Below are 26,077 nucleotides of genomic sequence, written 5' to 3'. Positions count from 1 at the left end.
ATCCCCATCGCCAGTGAGTCTTATCAGTAAAATAAGATGGCAGGAACAACCCTTGGTCACTATAGGTCCCACTTAAAAGTGTTCAACATAATTTTTCCACTCTGCAATTAACTTACTATCCATACTACTACCTTTTGTGTATTATTTTTATAGAGCTCCTCCTTGTCTCTTTAACAGTCACTTTTAACTAGGATTTGACAAACTCCTCACTTTTGTTTTCAAAGACAAATACAGAAGAAGATAGTTCAACTCTCTCTCCGCACAGTCCTCCATTGCTCAAACCCCCTTCATTAACCAGCTTTCTGTTCTGAAGGTACAGAGGACAAGCTTAGAAACATCACGAACTTCACTGAAACTTCTGAAATCCCAGTTTCCACAGCATTGCTCAAGGAAGCCTATTAAGATATTCTAGCAAAAAAAAAAAAAAAAAAAGTTAACAAAAACTCCCTCACATGTTTTCTAAGACTGTGTTACTATTTTGGACTGAGTCATACAGACTTCTTGTAATTTGGGACACATTAAGTAAAAGCAGAAGACAGACAACCCAATCACAAGCATGTATGACATTTACCAGTTTAACAGGGTGGGGAGGAAGGGACAGGGCAGAGATGGAACTGCTAAGGCTGCTCTACTTGTCCATTGCCGTTTTAATTTCCACACACAACTAGAACAGGAAGTTGCACATTGTTTCTGTAAATGGATTTCCCTTAGCCTCATACTCTTGGCCACAACTGATATGAAATACTGCAAGTATATCTGCTGGGAACATCCACATGGCCTCGACAGTCCTAGCAGCACTTAGTCTGTACTGAGCCACAACCTTCCCCAGCCAAAACTTTTCCAGGCTAAAGCTGAGCACTCTGGCAGAAGACACTGGCCCAAGAAGAAACCATGCCAGCAGGCATCCCCTCCTCCAGGACTACCTCAGACTTGTATGTGCATGCACCCAACAGCGAGTTCTTGGCTCCATGCTGTGAAAGTGCACTTGAACACAAATGCTGCAGCCTGATGACAGGCTGAAAGGCAGTACAAGTCAGGAAGAGAAGTCTTGTGCGTAGGCACAAGGAGAGGACATCACCATGTCCCTGCTGCTGAATGCATTATCCCATTACCATTGCAGTAAATTCATTAGTCACACTGATCATGTGTTCAGAAATTAGACATTTCCACTGTGCATAATGATTAAACCTGATTGCAAATGCTTAGGGAGAAGGGGAGCATCAGCCATTGGGGGTGACACACAGGAAGAAGACCGTAGAAAGAAGCAGGTAGAAGTCTGTAGATTTCTAGACCTTGTCTCCAGGATAATCAAGCCCACATGGCCAAGGCAAGAGGCAGAGAGCAAAACACTGTCTGGCACAAGAGAATGGCAGGGGGTGGTGGTGGGGGAGAAAAAAAAAAGAGACTGGCCATCAATGTAGCTTTAGGCTAATGTTCCATATACACAAATACTGACAAATACCGAAGTGTTTAAAGCCTAGGAAGGGACACTGATGCCCTGGTAAAGGTGCTCTAAACACTATGGTGGATTAGAAGCCTCTGAACCACCATGACTCACACATGACTGCCCACTGACCTGTGCAATACTGAACAGCTAAACACACACTGAAGAGTTACTAAACTTCTGCAACAAACCTAACTGCACAGGGAAGCGGCTGGGATCAGCATATTACTACAGTTACCTTCATCAGGGAGGGAGATGTTGATGGGGAGTAAAATTATCCCCCAGAGAGGTAAAGAGGTATGTCAGGACACAATTTAATGGACTACAAAGACAGCTGTACAAACTTCTGTGGCCTGCCTCCTCCCCACTGCTTTGGTAAAACCTATTTTTCCTCAGTGAGGTCAATGTACTTTTTGGATTTGTGTATATCCATTCAGCAATACAGACACACTGTTTACTCCCAGAAGTATATAGCTAATGTAATCAACAACTATGCATTTGTTTTAAGAACTACCATGATGAAGAAATCTAGGCAAATGGGCAGGAAAGGAAGAGCACACAGGAAAAGTATCTTTATTTGAATAAGATCTGCAGACAGCTCACAATCTGTTTTTCCAGGATGTTTGCTTAAGTCATGTAATTGTTTGCACAACCTCTGCTTTGTAAAAAGAAAAAAAAAAAAAAGAGGGGGGAAACCCCAATAACCCCCACATATTCTTTATTCTGTTTCTACTGATCAGCTGATGCTTTTAAACATTCCCGAACAAGGTGACCTGTCATTATCCAATAATGACAGGTCAGCAACGTTCTCTCAATCTTATTTCAGGCAAACATTTCACGTAGAAAACTGTCTTTAAAAAACTCTTTTTCAAATCATTTCCAAAAGAAGAAATGTGTTAGATACATTTATTCTAGGTAATTCAGCCAGCAACCAGAAGAGAGCATCTCTGAAGAGTTTCTGCTTTGACCAAAGGACCACACGTTTAATGCAGCCCAGAGAAATACACTTTCATAAAGATGCTGAGTTGAAAATAAGATGCAAGTAACTTGGAGTTGTGATCCCATTGAACTCCTTCGGCTCCCAGGTCTGGAGCTCTAGAAAAAAGCAAGGTTACTTGCACTGAAGCTTGACAGTCCCTCTGCCAGCCAAGAGGCACGCTGCAGGAGGAATGTTTAAAGCAGCAAAATCCCGAACAATTGAACTTGAATTTCTCTCAGTGAGAGCTTACGGAAACCATCCCCCACTTCCTGAAATTTCATTATTAGTTCATGTCTCTCAGCCTGTACTAAGAAAAGGGAAAGCCACGTTATTTTAGCCAAAACATCCCCAAAAGTTCTGTCCTCTGGTTTTAGCATCCAGATGCCAGAGTAGCACCAAATGCTACCACTACATCAAGGATGCTTCAAAACTGTAATGTATAGAGGACAAGCACTTCTGTGGTTGGTTCTCATGCTACTGTCAAAATAAGACACTAATGGACATGTCTACAAGTCACATGGATGAACACCATATAGCACTGAAACAGATATGCTTAATTATACATCGATTCAGGAGACTAAAACAGTGATACATAAGTGGTGACAGACCATCCTCAGCAGGCAGAGAGGAATAAAATAACGCATGGTCTAGCTGCTATCAGCTTACAGGCTTATAACCCTGTCAGTGCTGCCTCTTAACATAAGATTTAGGGTGTATGAGAAAACTAAATCCAAACACAGTGGCACAGGTTAAGAGATTAGATAGTTGAGAGTCTAATATGTTTCAGACCATTTGACTGGACTTCTCTCCTTACCTTAATGACCCATAACTACATGAAGATAGCACATTTCTGATATGACTTACAGGTTTCACCTCCCAAATGAAGCCTGTCCTTGTTTATTTCAGCATCTCACTCATCACCACCATAGGCAAAAAGTACCCTGAGCTGGAGCACTAGAAAAAAATGTTTATACCGTTCAACCACTCTCAAATGCCATGTTTCATCTGCCAATACACGCATGCAGATCAACTGCATAATTTCAAGCCAAATTTATTTTTTTAAAAAACATCCAGGTTTAAGTAGTACTTGAATTGCTTCTAATCAAGAGAAATAAGCTATTTTCTAGTCCACATGAGCGGGCATGTTATTAGCTTACCATGCACTACCTATCAGCTATTAGAGAGCAAAATATGTACACTGCTCAAAAACTTCAGTAACACCTTTTCCAGCCCAGTTTAGGAGACAAGACTTATCCACAGTACAGCTCATCTTGTAGTTCTATACATCTGGCCATTGCTGCATCTTGCCCAATACTTAACAACACATGTAAGAAAAATCCTATAAATGGACAAAAAAGGATCAGCTTCTCAAAAGATTACATTTATCCCCTTTCCAGTCAGCTAAAGGTTGATTTGTGGTTTCAAGGCTTATCCTGCAACCTTATACAGCCTAGTTTTGAACACAGTTCAAAAATATAACTTAAGAAAAATCAATCCCATATAACACTGAGTTTGACAAGAAAAAAGACCTTCCTATAATCAAATCAAGCTTTTTAGTCATTACTCAGTATTTCCCTGTTCTTGTATTTTCAAAAGATAGCCCAACTGACCTTTCCTGAAGCAATGATACATTTTATTATTTCCATCATGACCCCTTTTAAATCTAAGATCCCCATCCTACTTGTTCTTACTTTGTATAGAAGCTTGATAGCTTGTAATTACACCCTTGTTGCTCCTGGTTTTGCCACATATAGGAATTTGAAACAGCATGACAAGATCAGGCTGACAAGACATTATTTTTCTCTTGCAAGCAAGGAACAGAGAAGCCAGTTAGAGAAATAGCAAGCTATGCTTCAACCCCCGTGTGACACCACACTGAATTGTACTGATGGATCCATTGTAAATAACCATCACAGGGCAACACAGAGGGAAAACCAAGTTCTTTTAGGCACAAACAGGTGAAGCTACAAAACCACTCTACATTAGCATTCATACAAGGCTACGTTCAGGAAAAGCGTCATAGGTGTTTAGCGGATTCTTAAAGAGGAAGCAAACACGTGATGCTGTGGTCATGTACTACTTACATATTCATGCCCTTAAGATAAAGCTAGGCAAAGTATTAGGCAAAATTATTAAATAATATAACAATTTGCTAGAACCAGGAATGAACATTAGAATGGAAAGCAACAGCCTTCGTAATCTATTTTCTGAAATTCAGGAAGAGGCAGACATACTTTACCGGTGTTTACTTCAGCATGTACCGCCAGCGTTCCAAATGGAAATGACTGAAAAAGTGAACCACGGCCTCCACTAGCTGTCACTCAAATTGTTTGGGTCAGTTAAGAATCAACAATATTCTCCGGTGGAATAAGTAGATCTGAAAAAACAGTATTTATGGCAACCTATTTCTAGTTAGGTGTTTAGCCATAAATTGTATCAGTTAATACAATTTCACACATGCTTTTTTCCATTACAATAAAGAGAAAAGTTTTCACTTTGTGATCTGTGGCTGCCCCCATGATGCAGAGGTTATACTGTCCCAGGTGATGTTGGGGAAGGGACATACACAGCAGCACAGCAGCCATGTGACAAGTGCTCACTAAGGTTAACACAGCTGGACAGATTTCCACACTTCATACACACTTTTTCAAAGTGACAGTAAAACAAGAGAAGCTGTCCCACCTTTAGAAGAGCAGCTGGTAAGTCCTCCCATAAACTAATAAAAGTTTGTTCACTACGTATGTATATAACCTGCAAGGGCGCTTTTACAAGACATGCATAACAGACAGCAATGGGTCCCAAAAGGCTGCTAGTAAAAAGAATAAAGTCAAACCAGCAGCAGTATAGAAAGTGGTAGAATGTTACTGCTGACTTATAAAACATATGAATCAATTCTTGGTTTTCCATCTGCAGATCATCATTAACTAAGTATTTATGTGTCCCATAATAAAACCAGCCAGCAGAAAGCACTAAGCAACTCCCTTCTGAACAGCACAAGACGTCCAGCCACAAGCACCCAGAAGCCTGTGCTCATGTGCAGGAGTGTCAGATTATGGAGAGGTGTAGTTTCAGTGATGCAGTACAACCAAGACTTATCTTCTCCACAATAAGCTTCTTGCAGTTGCTTTTTCCCTCGTTTTACCCAAATACAGTCGGCTCAAGCATAACACTACCCAGCTACCATGAAAACCAACATCCCAAATAACTGCACTGGATGGTACAGATACAGTGAGCGACCTAATGCTTTGGTAGCTGGTTACCTGCTGTTGTGTTAGACACAACGTTCTTATATCCATCACGTCATATGCTGCATTTCCTTTTTGCTTTGCCCTTATGGGACTAAAACATTGACAGAGATAAGAAAACCTCAATTCAGTGTAAAACAGGAGCTATTCATATGTGAAAACTGATGGGTTAAGCCTTGAAATAGAAGGAAAATTAATTTCAGGCAACAATCTAATCAGATGCATCTGAAAAAAAAAGATGCCGAAAAGTCCAATATGTGGCTTTACAGCAGGTCAGTGACGCATTTCATTTATGTGATGTATCTTCCAGATATGAGAGGTTTTCATCAAAAAAAGAAAGAGTGCACCAACACTCTTGACTCCTCTGTTGCACAGAATTATCAAAAAGGCCTTTCAAAGTAATGTTCACAGCCCTGGAATTTTTGGCTTTAATTTCAAAAAAACAATGAGGCTGCATCAGGCATCTTAATTTAGTATTTAATGAGGTATCCAGAGCTTATGGCCAAATACTCATTCAGCAGAAAGGCAGTTCTAATGGTCTAAAACACATTGAAAACGACCATTCAGACTGCCTGTCTACCAGACTGTGGAATAGGAATCAGCATACAAAGGAATTCATTACAGTCAATGACTATTAACGTTAGCAGCTTCCCCATTCCCCAAAACCATGTTCAAACCCTACATTCACATTAAAAGAAAGGCAGTGGGAGGGAGGGAGAACGACAGGAAACAAAAGTTTCTGGCTCAGTTTCTTCTTCTCCATCAAAGCAACTGCCCTTCCCAATCACAGCAAGGCTGACAGTTGTGGTTGCTCTCTCATAGGTGTACATAACTAATTTTTTTTGACTGCATCAGCTCAACTTCACAGGCTTTATAGACAGATCCCATGTGTATTCATTTGTGGTCAGGAAGGGAATTTCTTAACAGCTGATAAGAGAACTCTTACACATTATACTACATTCTGAGCAATTCATACCTACCATGTAGAAGCTGACACGCACAAAGTTAACAATTCTCCTAAGCAGACAGATAACCAGAGCAAGCACAGGACAACTTCTTGGAGCCTTGACCTCTATCACAGAGAGTACAGGAAGAACAGGATGCGAAGCAAAGGCCACAGAGGTAAATGTCAGCACAATATTAGGAGAGGGAATGTCACCGGAGGCACAGTTAATCTAAACAAAAGGTGCAAATTTCTTCACCATACTTAGAATATTTGTGTCTGCTGACAAGCAAGGGCAGTCCAAGAGAACCAGAAAGAAGACATAATCTTATTAATGCATACAACATTAGATGATGCTCTAGTTCCTGCAGAAACACTTGGTCTCTCACACACTTTTGGACTGTGGAAAGAAAAGTTTGTATGAAAGTGAGCCTTACAAGGATCTGTAGACATTGAGTGGCAGTTTCTCCCCTTCGTAACTATCTCCCCCTCACCATTTAGTTCCTATAGCTCATGCTGTACCTCGCAAGGGTACAAAGTCAGCTTTTAGGATATACCCAGCTACTGCAGTGTGACACTGAGAACAGTCATGCTAGTGGGTAACCTGTTCCAGTGCTGCACCATATTCCAAAATAAAAAGGATTTTCTCAGCTCCATGTACTAACCTGCCAAGCTTCAACTTGTGGCTAACTGTTCAACCTTACACTGTCACTAACAACAGCAAGACTAACTGCAAAGATGACAGAGCCAGGCTTAACTATTTGTAGGCTACCATTAATGCCACCACTTCACTTCCTCTTCGTCAGACTAAACAAGCACAACTACCTCAACCTCTCCTTGCTGGCTGCATGCTCCATGCCCATGAACATTTCAGCATCCCTCTCTGCTAACTATCTCCAGTTTCCCTAGAACACCCTTGAACAAGGCAGGGGTGACACACACACCCCGGCCTTGACTGATACAGCACTGCAGGTGAAGACTCATCACTGCAGAGCTGATGATAATCACTGCCCTTCATCTGCCAGCCACGCTTTTCCCAACACAGCCCTGCTGTACCATTTCGCTTACTCAGATGGCCTTCTGTTGTTGGCTCACGTTCAGCACAGCATCCACCATCACACCAACTCCTTTTCATCAGGATGGCTACTCACACAGTCACCTTCCAGCACATACAAATGCAGGGGGTTATTCCACCTCAGGTGTAGGACCTTGCACCTTGCCCAGTTTTCCAAGGCTTTTGCTGGCTCAATCTTCAAGTTTATCAAGGTTCCTCTGCACTGAAGCTCTGCTATTCAGCACATGAATGACCTTTCCTAATTTAGGGTTATCTCCAGATTTGTCGAGAACATGCTTTATGTCCTGAATGGTCTCCAAAGAATATTCTGAACAGTGTGGGCTCCAGTACTGGCCCTGCTTATTAGCAGCCACCAACCATGTGCCACTTCTGACTAATTTTCTTCCAGTTAACAGTCCTTTTGTCCAGCCCATATGTTCTTCATGTCAGAGAACAAGATCAGAGTTTTAAGCATCCTCTTCTATTTAAAGAAGCAACTTCAGGATAAAAGTACCTGGACAGCTGTCCTTTAGAAGCACAGTCATCACCAAGAGATGTGAAGAGGTCTTTTGTTCCCCATCCATAAGTGTACAAAAGTACATCATTGCTTGTTCCTAGGCATGACCACCCACATTCATCAGCCGATGATTTGTCACATTTTCTATTCTCTTTCTACATCTTGGCTTTCAAACATGAATTTGAACTGTTGTGATCGCGTACCATAATCCATGAATGCAGTATCACATTAATCGAAAGGACAGACACGCATACCCAGAGAAAGCTCTTTCTCATACATTCAACTTGAAAAATCCCCACAGTATATACACTGCCTTATGCCTCTTCAAACAGCAGAAACCTGCCGAACACATAACTCTTGCGCTCTTCATCACTGGCATCAAACACCAGTTATTCTCAACTTGCTGTTATTAAGGAGCTCACCCCTTCAAGCCCCAGAACATCTTCAGCAGAGCTTCTCTGAAACCTAACCCACATCAGTCCTGACTGGTTGCTCACCTAATGGAAAAGGCCTTAGTATTTGGGGATGGGCATGGTGTGTATGTGTGATTCAACACAGGCTACAGCTCTAAGATTCAGAAGTCCTATGAGAAAAGATATCATCTGTGTATCTACATTCATGCTCTGACTTTAGCTAAACCACCACACCACAGAAACAGAATGCATATGGCTTTCTGCTTGCATGCAGTATGAATTGCACATGGAATGAATTAGACACGGATGGTGAAAGGCAAGACTCTTCTAACCTAAACCAGGGATATTTTTTTCTTTTTTTTTTTTAGTTCTAAGTGCTTCGAACTTTTAATGGTGACAAAAGATGCACTCTTTTTTTTTTTTTTTGCTGAGAGTTATACTTTCAGAACACTTTTTTTTTTTTTGTAATAGTCCTTATTTCACATTAGAGGAGAGCTTCGGATGCAGAAGAAAACCTTAACACTGAATGTTTTAAGGGGTGCAGTGTTTCCTGGTGCAAATCATCATTTCTTAAAAAGAAGTCTATTGCTTCATGCTTCAAGAGGCATGGATTTAAATACTGAGCTATTTAAAAACTGTTTATGTCCAGGAAAAAAGGAATAGTTGCTACACCCAGTACTGCAGCTGCTCCGACATAAATGTGAGCACTGATCTGTTGCATTTTTCGGTTTTGACACAGTAAACAAGGATGTCCCTGTCAACCTCTCCCTCCTCCGACGAATCTGGCTGCCCCATCTTCATTTTCTAAGTTTGTGAAAGTGAAGCAGCAAATAATTATCTGAAAGTACATATTTAATTCAGCTCTTATTTCCAAGAGGAGGAGGGGAAGAGGGGGGAACAACCGAGAAACAGTAAGTCAAAAGAGCAAAAGAACACAGGCCCAAATTTCTAGAGAGGCAGTTTTCTCTTGTCAAATATTCAAGCTATGAAGAGCTGAATTGTTAACTCCTCTACTAAAAGACACCAATTTTCAGAATGGAGGGATACAAGAGGATTTTTTATTTTCTTTCTTAAAGAATTTACTCACTGTCTGAGGGACTCATGGAAGAATGGCACAAATGAACAACAAAAGTTTAAACAGCAAAGTAGAATTTCATTTAACACACATAGGAAATAAACATAATGAAGCATAAAGTGCATTCAGAGCACAAATACACAGTGTCCTGCTTAATTTATCATTAGGGTACATGAAAAAAAGTCCTAGGTTTATTTAGGTGAAGCGCACCTCAAGGGAATATCATACATTGAATGTTAAGGTCTTCATTCCTTCCCTACCTCAAAGTCCAAGGTCCTTCCTGATGTCTTGCACTGCAGGCTGACCCTCAGCTTCTCCTGTCCCCTTTCCCTGCCCAGTCCATGCATTCATACAAGGGTATATATACATCAGAATTGTTTAGGCTGGAAAAGACCTTTAAGGTTGAGCCCAAGCATTAACCCGGCACTGCCTAGTCCATCACTAAACCATGTCCCTAAGCATCACGTCTACCATCTTTTAAATACCTCCAGGGACGGTGACTCTACCACTTCCCCGAGCAGCCTGTTCCAATGCTGGGTAACTCTTTCAGTGAAGAAATTTTTCCAGGCTGAACAACCCCAGTTCCCTCAGCCACTCCTCATAACACTTGCGCTCCAGACCCTTCACCAGCTTTGTTGCCCTTCTCTGGACCCGCTCTAGCACCTCAATGGCTTCCTTGCAGTGAGGGGCCTGAACTTCATTCACCAGCACTCTTCGGGCCCAGCCATCCACCCAGTTTTTACCCAGCAAAGAGGACACATGTCCAAGCCATGAGCAGCCAGTTTCTCCAGAAGAATGCTATGGGAAATAGTGTCAAAGTTCTTACTAAAGTCTAGGTAGACAAGACCCACAGCCTTTCCCTCATCTACTACGTGAATCACCTTGTCATGGAAGGAGATCATGTTAGTCAAGCAGGACCTGCTTTTAATAAACCCATGCTGACTGGGCCTGATCACCTGGTTGTCCTGTACGTGCTGCGTGCTGGCAGTCAGAATGATCTGTTCCATAACTTTCCCTGGTACCAAGGTCAGACTGACAGGCCTGTAGTCTGGCCCCCTGGATCTTCCTTCCAGCTCTTCTTGTATAGACAGGCATCACATTTGCTAACCTGAATGCCTTTAGCGGAGCCTTGATGCTCACACTGATCCAGAGTATACCATTGCCCTCTTTCCCACCCCTCCTCTCCTCCTCACAGATCTAGCCTAACATAATGAGTGTACATGAAGGGTTTGCAAACTTCACCAGAACGGTGAACAAGTCTCTGCTCTGCCATATCAGAGCAGCTTGGAAAGTCAAGTCAGCTTAGCAAAGCTCAAAGTCAGTACCAAGGGTTTAAACTGAAGAGCTGAGCTATATGTGCACAGCTCTGTATATTTGGTGTAGTAAATAATTATGTGGCAGGTCACTCCAGACACACACATTACAGCTGAAAGACAGCTATGACTGCAGAAAATATAGATGCAGCTGGGCATGCTTTTGCTCTAGTTGCTATGTGAAAGCCATTCCTGGAGCTGTTCACTGCCTCTGTGTGCCCAGAACAGCGCTCTCTCACCGCAGTGTGATTACTCATGTGAAACCTCTGTTTGCCCTCAACAAGCCAAAGTTGAATTAATTTTTTCCTATAAAAGCAAGCAAACTTCCCCTCTGTAAAATTAAACTCCAGTAACAAGACTTTAACACAACACTCCATCACCTAACTTTTCATGAGTGCTTCTTCCAAGGAAGAAGGCACATAGCTAGAAAAAAAAAAACCCTGAGTGGCTACTAATCAAGACCAGCTATCCAGCCATTCAGCCTTGAGACGTTCTGGAAAACACACACGGAGAACTGAAACACATTAGGGGAACAGAAACTGCCTGCAGGTCAGAAGAGGATCCACAGGATTTTCTTCCACAGAAAGAAGAAAGGTATTTTAACCAGAAAAACTATCGCATTGTACCTTATTATAAAACTATGTCGCAAAACCCCAATTTGAATAACTGGCTCAGATGTGTGCTTCTAGGCAATACTTATTTTATAGAGAAGAATTCCATTTTGAGAATATGTTCATTCCCGTACTTTAACAGCATAAAAATATTCACGACTGATACAAGGATGGAAAAGACACTCTGGAGACCAGAGAATTTAGAAACAGTCTACCAAAGCAACTGCACAGCAGATTTAAGATACGTAGTTGAAGTATCTGAGCAGAAACATTTCAAAGCAAATAGCTGAGCTGGTATGTGTGCGTTATCTGCATCCAGTTTAATTCTACAAAATTAGTCTGCAGAGGTTCATTTATAAGCAAGGATTAGTTTCAGGACAGACCAACCAGGACAGAAACTACAAGCAAGTGACCTTGCTAAACACTCCTCAAAAGCTCTACAAAGCAGTGATTGTTCACAGTCTTTAGCAAACAGTTCATGTATCAGGTGACTCAATAGCTTTCAGCATAGTGCCTCCAATTCAAGCAGCAAACAGTACAGAGGGTTAACACCTTTTGTGCTAGTATCAACCATTTTGGCTTTTTCCATGGTTAGTCATATCAGTGGGCCAATGAGAATTTAACAATAATTGCTCCACACGCTGCAGCTCTGAAACGCACAAAAGATGTGCTCAGTATAAAAGCACATCCAACGCTTTCCCGAGCCTGTAGGTTCAGTCCTTTATCCAATCCTTTATCCAGTCATTAGTATTATGATTATTATTATTATTATTCAGAGGTCATCATAGTACTAGAATTAAGAAATCTCTGAATCTGATAAAACAAGACAATTATCTACAGCAAGTGTACTTCCTCCTACTTCCCTGTTCCAGTGGCAGATACTTCTTAAATACTTGAAACAGCTTTTCACACTGTGTAGTTCCTAGCACATGCTAACTCGACAAGCCTTTTCGAAAGGTTTGTTACTAGGAGGGCCTTTCCACACACACTGGAATCTTCTCCCTGCTGACATGCTTTCAGTGAACCACTGTGCTGCCATTTAACAGAAAGATTTTTAGAAACCACAATTACTCTAAAAGAACAGTAAACAGGGGTTAGCAGGGCCCAAGCGGAGATAAACAGCAGAGGCTATGAGAAACATTTTCTTTGAAGTATTAGGTCCAAGGTGTACCACTGACAGGGTACTGGCTGACCAACAAAGGTTTTAAATTCACTGGCTGCACTGAAGAACATTTTTAGGTTGAATCCTCTAAGATTTGTTCATTAAATGTCTCGGCTAAACATCAAATAGAAAGCCCAGCAAAGATCCAACTGAATTTCAGTAAGGGCATATGACAGAGCAGACACTGGTCCCTCAAAAATTCACTAAAGCCCACTTCAGAACAGCAATGTAAGGGTGAGATAACCGAGTGGATCCTGTCCCTCCCTTCCTGGGCACTAGTGTGGCACACCCCTCATTATTCAATAAGCCACTTCCAGGTTAAACACAGCAGACTTATTCTTTGGCTGAGTTGCCATACAATCAGACCAGTGCCGGATCAGGCACAAGGCAGGCAGCAGCATCAGCTGCCTTCCCTCAACAATAGCCAGCAAGAGTGAAGCTTCAGCTAAGGAAATACAGACTGTCACTGGCAGAGACAGGCCTGTTCTTTCCCATCATCTATTTCCATGTCCTTCATGCATCAACTCTAGCAACACTGCAGTAACTGTACACGTCAGGTCAGCTCACTCATCCAACTGCCTTGGCTTGGAAAGTTTGGCTTGAGCAGGTACTGGCAACACTCCCTCTCCACACAGCTCATGACATTACCTCCTGCAGGGGTATGAAAACAAATGAGATTGCTGCATATGTTACAACGTTAAAATAAAATACCATCACTCATATGGTACTTCTAACTGGATTTCCTTCAGGAACAGAATCCTCCTCTCTACTCCTCCCTCAATTGCAGCTTCAGATCCTGGAATCTTAATAATTAACTCCTGCTTTAAAACAAATATAATTCCAGCACTTCTTGATAAAGGAACTCTTTTATTTCAGTCATGACCTCTGTCACAAAGTGGTTTCAAAAGTATTAAAAGAAAAAAAAGCCTTACCATTTCTATCATGTTACTCAGAGAATTCAAAGAAATCAACATAAACTATCCAGCTCAGCAATACAAGAGACAAGATAATACCTGCTCCAATGTTGTCAGTCCTCTACCAAAAACAAAGGGAGAAAGATTACCTGGGAGATATGGTTGATGGAGGACTCCATTCTCCGTAGCTGGGATGCCTGGATGTCCAGCAGTTGTAATACATTGTTGGCCAGTGCATTGATCTGATAAGCAACACTGGCTAAAGATTGAGTTGTGTAGGCTTTGGTCTCTTCTAATGCTTTCCTTTTATCTGGAGCCTGTAAAGTAAAAGAGCAAGACATTTGCATAAGGCCAGGAACAAAAAATATGACCTATATTTAGAAGAATCTGTAATCAAGAAGATCTGACTGTGCAGTCAAAGTACTCTATCTGCATACGCATTTTCAAAATTCTCAATAATAAGGAGCAGATAAAGAATTTAACCATAACAAAATTACATGCCAAGAAACAATTCATTCAGTAGAAAAAACAACAGTATCATGATTTGTTGGAGTTGCGTTTCTAAAGCCTGTCTAATCCTTCATTTCCCGAAAAGCCTCCAATTCCCCAGGAACGCTGAAATGCAGCTTTTGCCATCTCTTACGAGGTCACACAGCCGAGGCCAGCTAAAGACTGACAAATATTTTCCCACAGCTGGATGTCCCCTACTGCACACGCTACCTACAAAGCCAACCCTCCAGCTATACTGGCTATGACTGCTGGCCACAGTTCAGAAGCAAGGCGAGTATCAGGATGGCATACACAGAGGGCTGCTGCATACAAGGAGTATTTGCAAAATTATCCCTCCTCACACAAAAGCTTAAACTTTGACAACTGACAAAGTTCATCATTGACTGATAAGACACACATTTCGAGGTGTCAGGAAAGAGCACAGCTTCCCCCCAAAGGGCAAAAATATAAGAAAAAGATCACCCACTTGCTAAGACAATGTCCTCAATCTGTCCTGAGGCACTGTTCCCTAGGCAGGGGGCAGGTTACTGGCCAACATCAGCAACTGCTTACATGACTTGAATCACACAGCACAAGTTCCTTCTCACTGGCATGATGGGAGGGACCAACACCACCTCTACCTGGCAAATGCACACCCCCCCACTCTGAGGCGCTCCCTGTATCACAGCTTGGAAGCTGGCAGCAGAGGCCATGTAATACATCTGTTGCCCAACTTGCAAACTGCAGCTATCCGGAGCTCTCTTTTCCCTTTGTAGGAAAGGTGCACTGCATATGGAAAGATGTGCAGTACACCGTGACTCAGTGCTAGCATAGTTTCTTCCTCATTTTATTTATCTGTAGACTAGTCAGTTGATCTCAGCAACCACAAGGAAAGGTTTATATTAATAGCCCCTTCCAACTAGACTCCTATTTTTACTGTTGATTTCTTTGAATAACACTCAAAACACATCATACACAGCAATTACAATATTAAGCAGGAAACAAAAGAAATTGTTTGCAATCAACCGAGCCCTGTGTTTTCCAGTTTCCATGTACTCATTCATTCTTAAATCCTGCTTCTCATGTCTTCACCTCAATATTTTAGTTTAACATTCACAGGTGTTAAATCTGTCCCTAAATTAAAGTATGAAAAGATGCAATAGCTAATAAAGAATCTTTCTTGTCTCTCTTGCTTCAAGGAGCAAACCAGAAGGCAAGCTGTTCATATACATTATAAAGTTGCAGTGTGACCCAAATACTACATCACAAGCTACCCTAGGCTACTTTTAAATGTTTTTTAAAACAAGGGTGAATTCCTTCCCAATCCAGTAAATTTCCTCATATTCATGATTAAGATTTCTAGCAGTGTTTTGACACTTACTAAAACACTTCGTTAATGCCATCCTTCAAATGGATTCACATCAGATGCCTTCTACAACGTGAAGCTGCAAGAACAGTTCAGTACAATTTGCTGCCAAAAGGTAAACCAGCTACTGCATGTACTAAGGCAACACTACGAAAAACTCCATTTTTTAGTATTTCCAAATGCAAAGTTACCTTTCACCTAAAGAGTCTTGACATTTCTAGCTATTGACATTTCTAGCTGTCAGAAAACATTAGTAAAAGTCATTTTGCTTCTTTAGAAAACAAACTTTGGCGGTGAAGGATCTGTAAAACAACTACGAAAGGTTCAAGAAGCAAGTTTCTCAATGCATGGTGGCTTTCCAAAGAGGCATTTTAAACTTCAAACCACCACTAGCAGTACCTTTAAAAACACTGTCCTACTGAGCCACAGCCTAAAGAAACAACTTCTACCACCCTGGGCAATGGTGAAAATGCATTCATCATGAATGCATGAAAATGAAGTAGCAGCTTCAGTGATATCTAAATCAAAGGTTTACTGAAATAGACACAGCCACTAAGGTGGCAGCCAACACAATTCTAACTTCATATACACTCAAGCGTAGATCTGTAGCCTTTATGCAAGCAGTTTTCTTACTATGAAATTTCAACTGAATAATGCTAGGCTGAACACTAACAGGTTACCAATCCACAGCACTCAAATACTGAGTGTTGTCAAATGGAAAAGCTCCAGTGTATAAAGAGTTTCTTTTTGTCTCTAATGATTTATTTATCAAATGCCTTGCCCTCATTTGCTTAAGCACCCAACATTTTAGTTATTTATTCAAATGACTTGTTTGGCAGGAGGATTACATGCTCATCGTTGTGATGTGGAACATATTCCATGGCCTAGCAGAATTAGAGTAGAAATATTTTCAAGCTTTGCAGATAATTCAGCAGTTTCAGTTTGCAGTTTAACAGTTTGGATTAGAACTAACTTGACGTACAATCTTTTGCATTTTTTAATTAGAACTGCTGGCATCCACAAGATATAAGCTAAAAGGTTCACAGCCAGCAAAAGGGGGAATGGAGAAGGAGAAGCCAAGAGCTACGTGGCAGCAAGAGGAGGGAGCTGGGATTTCCCATGTTCTTCAACTGTTTACTTTCATCTACCTTTTCAGGCAAAAACTAAAAGCAGTGTAGAAGATAATGCACATGTTTCCATGCCTTCAGATGCTTTAGTGTAATACATCTGCACCAGTTAACTATTCAAAGACAACACAATACAAAGACTGTCAACCACTTGTTTTCCTAATAGTTACTTTATGATTTCATATTAAAAGTTTCAAAGATACTGTTGTTTGTCCGGTTGTCCTTGATATAAATGAAAGTTTGAGTGTCCTTTAGTAGCAAAGTGAATAATCTATATATGCAGAATATCATAGCTTTTGAAGTTTCCCTCTTAAAGTAAGCTCCCACCTATATCCCCAGTTCACCCTTAACTGTCATTTTACTATGGAAAAACTGCAGTTTGAACTCACTTTCACATAACTAGCTTTAATACTAAAAAGAAAAAACATACCAGGAAAACCTCTCCTATAATCCAAGTGGATACATGAAGAGACAGTTAAAATTGCATGGCATTCCACACTGCATACCATGTATTTTTGTGAAATGCAAATATGTATCATAAAGCTTCCTTAAAAAATTCATGTAACTCCTATAGCCAAGTTAAAACTGATACTGCACCCAAGCAATTGGCACAGTAAAAAGAGAGTAGGAGCTTATTTACTGATTCTTCAGTTCAGTGGCATGTCAAGTTCAAATAATGAGGAACCTGTCCATCACTTGGCAGCTGATCTTTACAAGTCACATATTCAATTTTTATTTCCCCATCTCCAAACTGCCACCCACATAGACACATCCCCACATCAGTGTCTGTGCGGTGTTCAAACCATCCAGCTTTCTCTCTCTCAGCTAATTCCCACCATCTTCTAGTTCATGCAGTACACAACTACATGTACAATCTTCCTCCCAAAAATCACAGCAAAAAGAAATCAATTTGCCTCCTCAGTATGTGGCACGTGTTGCTCCACATTTTTTATTCTCAGCTGCTGGAATATCTGCAAACTCAAGCACATAAAAACTCATCCAGGATAAACTACTAAGAGAGCTGCCCTAAAGCAGACCAATAATCACTAAGCTAAACAGAGCTGTTAATTATTCAGTGCCCAATACTTGTTCAGATGCTTGGCATTCTGTTCAAGGGCTAGACCACTCTCAGCAATCAAGCTGCAGGAGCAGCTTTACATTCGGTTTTATATGCCTTTGCTGTTATTGCTCATGCACATTTAATGAATTCAACAGTGTGCTACATTTGTGTTTGCTTCCCAAGTAAGCACAAGATAATTGTTTAGGTTTGCAGCTTTTTTTAAAAAAGACTTCCATCGTTCATCGAGTAGCAAGAAAATTAGGATTACTGCAATCAGCTGCCACATGAATTCAGTAATCTTTATTGTGTATCAGCATTCACAGAATGCAGCTACGCTAAAATCATCAATACACCCATTTGTATTCTCTTTTGTTCATGTTGTCATTTATCCGCCTTTGACATTTATGGAATGAGTACTTCCTGGTAATACAGACACTACAGTCAAGGTTTCGAAGTTCTGCTTCCTTCACTAAGGTCTTGCCATTCTAGTTCAAAGATATGGTCCCAACAAACTCGGGAATGAAATTTTACTAAAAAAAAGTTACAAACTACAGCACCCCATGTTTCAAGCAAATTGGAAATATTTTTATAGAATGGTGAAGATGTAAATCCAGGCTGTAGCTTGGAGACCTCCCTGAGAACTAGCTGTGGATGCTCCAAGGTGAAAGGAATCTATTTCTGCAAAGTGACTTCCCCACTCAAAACAGAAGCACGCAAACCTCTCTAAAGCAAGAGCCTGTAACATTATGTGGAGCTCCTGGATGCATCTATGAGTTTGAAGTTGCTGCTTCACTGATCTGATAAGGCTTTTAATAACTCAAAGCTGGTCTTAAGGGTTTATTTGTTACTCCTGACTGCTAACAGCAAAAGGCTTGGGCATTTCTAAACTATTCACAATGTATGTTCAGCTTAGAACAAGTATTCCACATCCAAGCTGCAGCTATGTGTTTCAAAGGTTTAAATATGCCATACACACTAGATAACGTTTACCTACTGAGCCAAAATTTACATTGAATATCAAGAACTATAAATCAAGAGATCGTTGTAAATAACAAAGTGAACAGCCCATGGATACAGGTTCCCCCTTATCCACAGCTCTTGAAGCTTGTTAAGACTGCTTTGTAAACACACTGCGCTATGGTAGATATTTTGGCTGTTACTGATAGTTATTACATCAGAATATCAGTAATAAATGAGAGAAGAAAGTTGAGCTGGCAAGTCACAACAGCAAGTGCCACAAGTTCCTATACTCTGAAGAACTTTCAGGAGCCAACTACCTACCTGAAAAGCCAACCAAGGAGATTGAAACAGTCTGTGGTTATTACTAGCAAGTGCTCAGCAGGGAGCATTCAGGGTTTCTCTCATCACAGGTAAAGCCTTAAGGGATATATACCATATATACATGCTGCTTACGCTATGTATGCCATCCAGGTAAGGACAGAGTATCAATCAGATGTGCCAGCTGTCTCCTAGAACAGTCTTACTGTGCTCAGGCAATACAGCAATCTAATTGAAGAAATTCCCTCTGCGATGCATTAGGCTAGCACCTACTTCAAGGGGATGATGCACTGAGTGTTTCTCAATATCCAGAGAGCTATACTAGGCCTGGTATTACCTACCTACAAGTTATAGTGTTCCTCACTGATCAGCACCTCAGTTCTCCCAGTGGAAAGCGAAGTAAACCACCCTGAGAAAGTTTAATCTCGACCTTAGCCCAACATACTAGCACAAGATACGTCCTCACATAGCACCACAGTTAAGCCTTCAGACGGTCACCAGTAGACTTCATCTACTCTCTTTCTCTAACATAATCAGTCCCAGATCAGGCACCATTAGTATTCCTGCTACTGGAACCACGTACTCTGCCATTCGTGTTGTTCAAATCATCAGTAAAAACAACTGTGGGAAATTTAAAATTAAAGCATTTACATGGGGACAAGGAACAGGAAGGGACTTAGTACAAGCACAGCCTGATAAAACAACAGAGCAAACTCAGCCTCCATACAGAGGGGAACTAAAGCCAAAAACCCACATGTTCCAGATCACAGGCAGATCTCAACCAAAATTCTACATCACCAAGATCAGTAGTACAATATGTGCAGTAGAAAAACGTTCAAGTGTTTTACTGGAGTGATTTGCCGTAACTTGTCATTTTGTTGTACTTTCGTACCAGTCCTGAATTTGTGTGAGGGGTTGAAAGCTCAAGGTTTTAATTACCTAATAGTTTGCAAGCTATTAATAGCAACACATTGCAGCCACTGAACATGTCCACCTCCTGTCCAAGGCCTTCTCCCCAGGGAACTGGCAGTCAATCCTCCACTGACAGTGAAAACAAGAAACAGAACAGACTACCAAACACACCTCTCTACACATAGCAAGAAGTGGCATCAAACACAAGTATCAAAGCTCTCAACCACTTAAATAAGTGGTTGTTCCAGGAGTACAAATAATTTAAAGACAGGGAAGGCACAAAAAGATGTCTAACCATTCAGAACAGTTCTAAAATCCAAGATCCCTCTTCACTGCAGTAACCCCAAACTTAAAGCCAGGATGATGAAATTCTTTTAAGTCCATTTTGTAAACAGTAATTCTTCCCATCTACTGAGGCAGAAATCCTGAATAACCACAGCCATGCACAATTCAACTCAAGTGAACTTCTTTCCAACACTGACAACAAAAAAGCCCACTGGTATGAAATAATACCATGTCTGTTGAGTTCCTCCAAGATACGATGCAGTAACTCAGCTATACCAAACACAGAGGAACTGGTCAAACTTGAAACCTCTTCTCCCCAGGTAAAGATGTTGCACAATAAAGCTGGCACTCATTCAAGGCACCAGACAAGAAGGTGCTCACCACCACAGCAACACCACCACCACAGCCCACAAGCAAGATTTCAGTCTGTTTCTTTTTAGGAACACTGTCTTGATAAAAATCCTTGACTAGTCAGCTATTCTATCTCAAGGGTTGAGACACATACCAAGTTATTGTGGTTTAACAAACAAACATAGGAGGGTGTAACAAGCACTGTCTATAATTCACAAGCTCTGTTTCAAACAGGCCCTTCCCCCAAATCCTGTGCATGCTAGACAATCAGCCAGAAGCAAATCCTTCATTTCCATCAATAATATTCCCCTGACCAGTCCTGAATAGCCTTGACCGGAAATTAGCATTTCAATGGGCAGAGACCAATTTAGTCAACCTGCCTGTGTGTCCTTGCGGAATCTGTTTTACATAAGAGATGCTTTTCATTCTATTGATTAACTGTAAAAATATGACTCTCAAATTTTCAATCATTATCTCTTTTGGAGAAAGTAGAGGGAAAAAAGTTTCTTAAGGGGAGAAGTTCATTCCAAAGGAGAGTCCAAGGGACACACATATTTTTTTTATATATATATACACACACACACACACACATACATACATGCCCCAAATTGGTAAAAGTGTATCAGCTTTGGTAACAAAAAATGCAAGATGACTATGTACATTTATATTTCTAAAAAAAGTATTTACCTTTCTCAGATACACTGATACTGGTTATCATCAGATCCCAGCCCATTCTGACCTGTGTGCACACGGCAGAAAACTATGTCCTCGAGATTAAGCTTCCCATAACTACCTTACCCTCATACAGTTTCACTTACACTAACACAAGTCCACAAGGTGTAGCACTCACGACACCGATGCACACTTTAATGTGTCTGTAAAGGAGGGCAGAAGTTGCCTACAAAACCACTTTTTTTTTTTCCAAACAGTAAATAACTTTAAAAAAAAAAAAAAAAAAAAAAAATCAACTTAGGAATTCTGTTTTAATCCAGGCTGTGAACATTTTAGCAAGAAATGAATCTATCCAATAGGAGTGTGATTTACAAAGCAATGCCGACTCTGACAGATGGAGCCTAGGAAGATATGTGCCAGCTGCTGTTAGCAGCATTTTCTGCCCAATGCAGCAACCAGTGTTCATGTTGGCTCTAGAGTAAACCACTCCCATTATTAAAAAACAATAAATATATATAAAAACATCATTAAAAACACAGCTTTCAGTTCTCCTGTCAAATCCAATAGAAGAGATGTCATAGTAAACATGTACGCAGGCACAATACATTGTTAACAACAGTTGTTGTAGGCTGTGTATACAACCAAACCAGCATGCCACACTGAACTGAAAGCAGCAGACATACCACATGTCATTGTCACACAACCCTTGCTCACCAAATTAGCAAGGCTTCAAGACTGTATATATAGCAAGCTTCAAAAATTTGGTCTGAGTCTTATTTTCCATGTTTTACATGATTTAGACAACAGAAGCTCTACGACAGAAAATACATCTTCCATACCTATAAAAGGCACTGCACAGTGTTAGCACATACAGTTGCTTCAAAATTAGACTTTTAACTTCCTTGCAGTGCCCATGACACAAACAGTACAGATTTCTTCAGAGCTAACATAAAGCAGGCTCTGACATCAGAGACATCAGCCAGAGCTCCAAATACAGACCAATGACACCCTTCAACTGTCAGCCACGAAAAGAAGCTCTTGGCACTTCCATAGCAGTCTTCCTTCTTCCACACCAAGAAAGCTACCCAAGGCTTTGGAGCATATGATTATTTCAGCACGCTAGACAAGAGATAATAGGGAATTAGAGAATTTATGTTCCATTTGTTTTTTTATACACCGTCTCTCAAATATTGATCTTTTCTGTTTGTAATGGGGCTTGAAATTAAAACGGCTTTCCATTTATTTTCTTAAGTGCCAGCACCCACCCACAAATTTCAGCTCATCTAGCAAGGACATGCTCACTGATAACTCATACTTATTTTTCACTGGGTTTTTTTTATGGGAATAGGTAAGAGACCCTTTAGCACTTATTAGATACCTTAATATCCTCCTTGTAATATAGTGGCAGCCACACAGAACCTCACTGGAGTGAAAAATCAGAACTAGGCAGATTTTCATGCCATGGAAGACTTTATCAAGACAGCTCAGAACAACCTATTCTGGGACAATGCTCTTCAGCTCATAGCATGTGAAAAAGTCCCTTTTCATAGCATCGATAACAATGGTTCCTTCTATGGATTTTGTTTACCTCTCCGGTTTACTCTCAAGGATTGGTGAGTGCTCACACAGTCAGAAGTTTCTTATCTCAGTTTTGACAAATAAAACTGAGGAATAAGTCCAGAATACTACAATAGATCTGTATCTGAAGACAACATGCTAAAATTCAATTACCTTCTATAGGTCTGCTTCCAACACTACCTTCCAGATCCTCACTCTCCCATCCTCCCTGCACTCTAGACAGGCCCAGAATCACACCAGACAACATTGAGCAAGCAAGGTTAAGTCGATAAGATGTAGCATAAAGAATGAAATTACAGTGTCATCTCAGCATGTCCTGGTACCACAGGCTGTATGTCAACAGTGCTTGAGCACATACAACAGGGTTACCTCAGCTACTGTTTGCGAGACAGCTACATGCTACTGAGCGCCAGCATCTGCGAAAGGGTTGGTCCAAAAGCATGCAGGCTCAAAGCTACACTCTGCAACGCAACAGGTTTCTACACATGGAGATGCCACAGATGTTGCAGGAGGGGAGCAGGGAAGGAAAGCATTTAGCACGCCTGTCCAGCTCCAGGAAACCTCAAGGCACTAAAACGTAGAGCCAAGAGTTACACAGGCCTTCTGACATCCAGCAAGTGCCTGGACTGCAAGTGTTCCTAATTCAGGAAGAGTTCTCATGTTTAAGAAAGTCACTTTCAACACACAGCTGCTGCCCAGATTTTACCTTTCAGGCAGTTCCCAGACATCATGGTATTTTTAAAACAAAGAAGAAAACAATGGCCATTACACAGTCAAATTCTCTTCTCATACTTTGTAGCATTACACTGATGACTATTTAGAGTCTTGAAGATCGATATACTCCCTCCAGCAGGAAACCATCCAAGGGCTTGCGCAGATCTCAACACTGCACAACGTGCTTATACCAGAAACCAGTGAGTCCCCACAGTTCTGTAGTAGCTTGCCTCCCAGCAGAAGGTGTACTCTCACATAGCACACAGGCTATACAGCGATCTCATGGTAATAATGAAGTGCAATACAAGGACTGAGTGTTTTTACAAGAACTTGCATGCAAGTGGAGAAAACCAACCTAGTTTCTGTTTCTATCTGATCACATAAATAGCTGCTAATATTGCTTAGACTCTTATGTACTCCTGGACCTGACTGCTCAATTTTTAGCTGATAAGGGTTGTAAGCACACTACATTCAGTTTCTTTTTGAATAATTATTTTTTTATTATGTTAAAATTTGAGCCTATTGTTAGCAACAATATTCCAAAACATAAACTTATTAGAATACTAGGTTATTTCAATTGCAACAAGTAGGAATTTAGCTCCTCTAAAAAACAAACACACACAACAGAACAAAACAGATGGCTCAGGAGAATGAACTAAAAAGGACAGTCACTAATACACCATTGTTTCTTTCCCCAAAAAAACATGATCAGGACATCAGGTAACACAATGTAAATAACTATGGTAATCTCCACATCCAGCAATAGATAAAACTTAACTTACAGAAAGACAGAAAGCAAGTTCTTCAATAGGAAATAGAGTGTTAAAGTCAGGAGTGAGGGGTTTGCTTTGTTTTGGTTTTTTTTAAACAAAGATTTTGGAGAGACAGTTGCCGTGGTGTTAGTACCACAGCAGTTGAAGTGAGTAACCTTTCCTAGAAATACAGCTGCAATGCCTCTGGCAGAAATAATTACAGCAAAGTTTTCTAATCCATGTTGAAGTTCCACTTGTGTTTTCACGCTGCTCCTTCACATGATTTTAAAGACTGCTTCCTCTTCATATAGAATGCAGAGGAGGGCAGCTTTAGGCAGATGCAGAGCCATAGAGATGACAGCAGTGCTCAGGACGAGATGCATGAGAGTAGCCGCATCCACATCACTCCCCATCACCCACCCACCCCCCCCAGCCCTGGTAGTGAAACAATCCCTGAACTACTCTATTTCGGTATTTGCAGTAGGGCCACCAGGACACCTTGCTACTATCTCGTCTGTAATCAGCTTGACAGATGAGTGGCCTTATTACAGCCTCAGAGGAGCTGTGTTCAGAGAAACAGCCCTTTCACAACAGGAACTCATCAGCCACAGTTGTGGATCCACCCATACCCACGCTGCCATCTACTTCATCTGTGTGCCCCAGAAGAAGCGAGCACCTGCCCCCATCTAGTTAAAACACAGGGGAGGCCAAGGGAGGACACGCACAACCGTGGAGCAGCATGTGGGACAGCGTATCTGGCACATCCAACTGCTTCAAAGCTTGGATGGCCTCTCTACACTGCAAGAGGGACAGAAGAAGTCATCCAAACAAATTATATGCCAATTAAAGTCTGCTGGCGAGACTTAGCTACTAGAGATAAGATTCCAACTATGATGTGAGCAGATGCAAGCAAGCCCAGAAATAGAACAATTACATCTCCTAAGCTCTGTTCGAAAGTCTGCAATTTAAAACAGCAAGAAGTGGCTGTATCAGTAGAAAAAAGTTACACCCTAACAACATGCTCTCACTTTTGCCAAAGAATAGACAGTATTTATATGTAATTGAAATCCTACATGAATGGGCAGATAGAAAAGGAAAGAATTTTTATACAACACCAGCCTAAACACTGAAGACATGTCCAAAGCAAAACTGGAGACTGGTCTTCTTACCACCTCCCCTCCTAACCACCTCTTCCAAGAGGAACTGCTTTTACATGCCCACCTTGTTATTTTTTAAACAGAAACTGAGGGGGTGGGGGGGAAGAACGTTTTCTGTTCCACAACAGAAACTCATTTTCCTAGTCACAAAAGGAGAATTTTCTTACCATCGTGAATGGCCACATTTTTGCATCCATTACACCTAATGATGATGCGTCTGTCTTTACTTTTGCAGTGGTTAAGTTTGCATTTAGTCATTTTCTGAGGAGACAAGAAGCTTAAATGAGTACCTTTTGCTCATTATTTATGCTCCCTATTTGCATAACCCCTTCACAACTGCTCCATTAAACACCTCTTCCCCTCCAAGGCCAATTTTAAAAAGCCTCCTGCTTTTTGAGACTGACAAGCATGACTCACAGTATTCCCCACATTCATTCCCGGAGGCCTCGTGGGATGTTACACAGCCAGTAAGTACCTGCTTCAGTTCATACTCCCCCACTCCCAGTGCTGCTGCAGCAACCCCTTAGAGCAACCTGGGGAAAGAATACAGCTACCTCTCCAGCTGTCTGCTGTAGGTAGGAAGGAAATGGTCACAGTATTTGCTTTTCATGTTGTCCTTCTACCACATCACAGGTAGCAAGAGAGAGTGGCTGAAGACAGACACAC

At 41.1% G+C, this 26,077-nt stretch overlaps 1 protein-coding gene across 15 annotated transcripts in view; it reads right to left on the bottom strand.

Annotated features, from left to right (window-relative positions):
• Positions 1–26,077, bottom strand: part of ABI1 (abl interactor 1) — a 79,222-nt gene that overhangs the window by 41,591 nt on the left and 11,554 nt on the right. For all 15 annotated transcript variants that reach the window (XM_030511242.1, XM_030511522.1, XM_030511877.1 and 12 more), the window contains exon 2: positions 13,820–13,987. In XM_030511242.1, the coding sequence (XP_030367102.1) occupies positions 13,820–13,987 (168 nt within the window). The remainder of the gene's footprint in view (positions 1–13,819; positions 13,988–26,077) is intronic.

Source organism: Strigops habroptila, chromosome 1 (assembly GCF_004027225.2).
Source record: "Strigops habroptila isolate Jane chromosome 1, bStrHab1.2.pri, whole genome shotgun sequence".
Lineage (NCBI taxonomy): Eukaryota > Metazoa > Chordata > Aves > Psittaciformes > Psittacidae > Strigops > Strigops habroptila.
Note: the sequence above shows the minus strand (reverse complement) of the source record. Positions and strands in the feature narration are given on the sequence as shown.